Below are 223 nucleotides of genomic sequence, written 5' to 3'. Positions count from 1 at the left end.
CCAAAGACAGAAGACACAGCAGCAAATAGAAGCAGCTGAGCAGCAGCAGCAGCTGCGACAGCAGCAGCAACGGATTGAATCTGCTGCCCCCATAGAGGGTGCCACGAATAAGTTGAGGAGGGCCTCTTCTGCTGCTGCTGCTGCTGCTGTTGCTGCTGCAGTTGGTGCTGCAGTTGCTGCTGCTGCTGCTGTTGCTGCTGCTGCTGCCTCCCTGTGGGCGCCG

At 59.2% G+C, this 223-nt stretch overlaps 1 protein-coding gene across 1 annotated transcript in view; it reads left to right on the top strand.

The window, feature by feature from the left end:
* The window catches only part of EMH_0098120 (uncharacterized protein), a gene marked incomplete at both ends in the record, with an annotated part of 5,510 nt that overhangs the window by 1,127 nt on the left and 4,160 nt on the right, over positions 1-223 (top strand). Inside the window, one exon of the mRNA XM_013495225.1 lies at positions 7-223. Coding sequence (XP_013350679.1) covers positions 7-223 — 217 coding nt within the window. The remainder of the gene's footprint in view (positions 1-6) is intronic.

Source organism: Eimeria mitis, genomic scaffold (genome assembly GCF_000499745.2).
Source record: "Eimeria mitis Houghton genomic scaffold, Emh_scaff148, whole genome shotgun sequence".
Classification (NCBI taxonomy): domain Eukaryota; phylum Apicomplexa; class Conoidasida; order Eucoccidiorida; family Eimeriidae; genus Eimeria; species Eimeria mitis.
The sequence above is the reverse complement of the archived record's forward strand: the minus strand, read 5'-3'. Positions and strand labels throughout refer to the sequence as shown.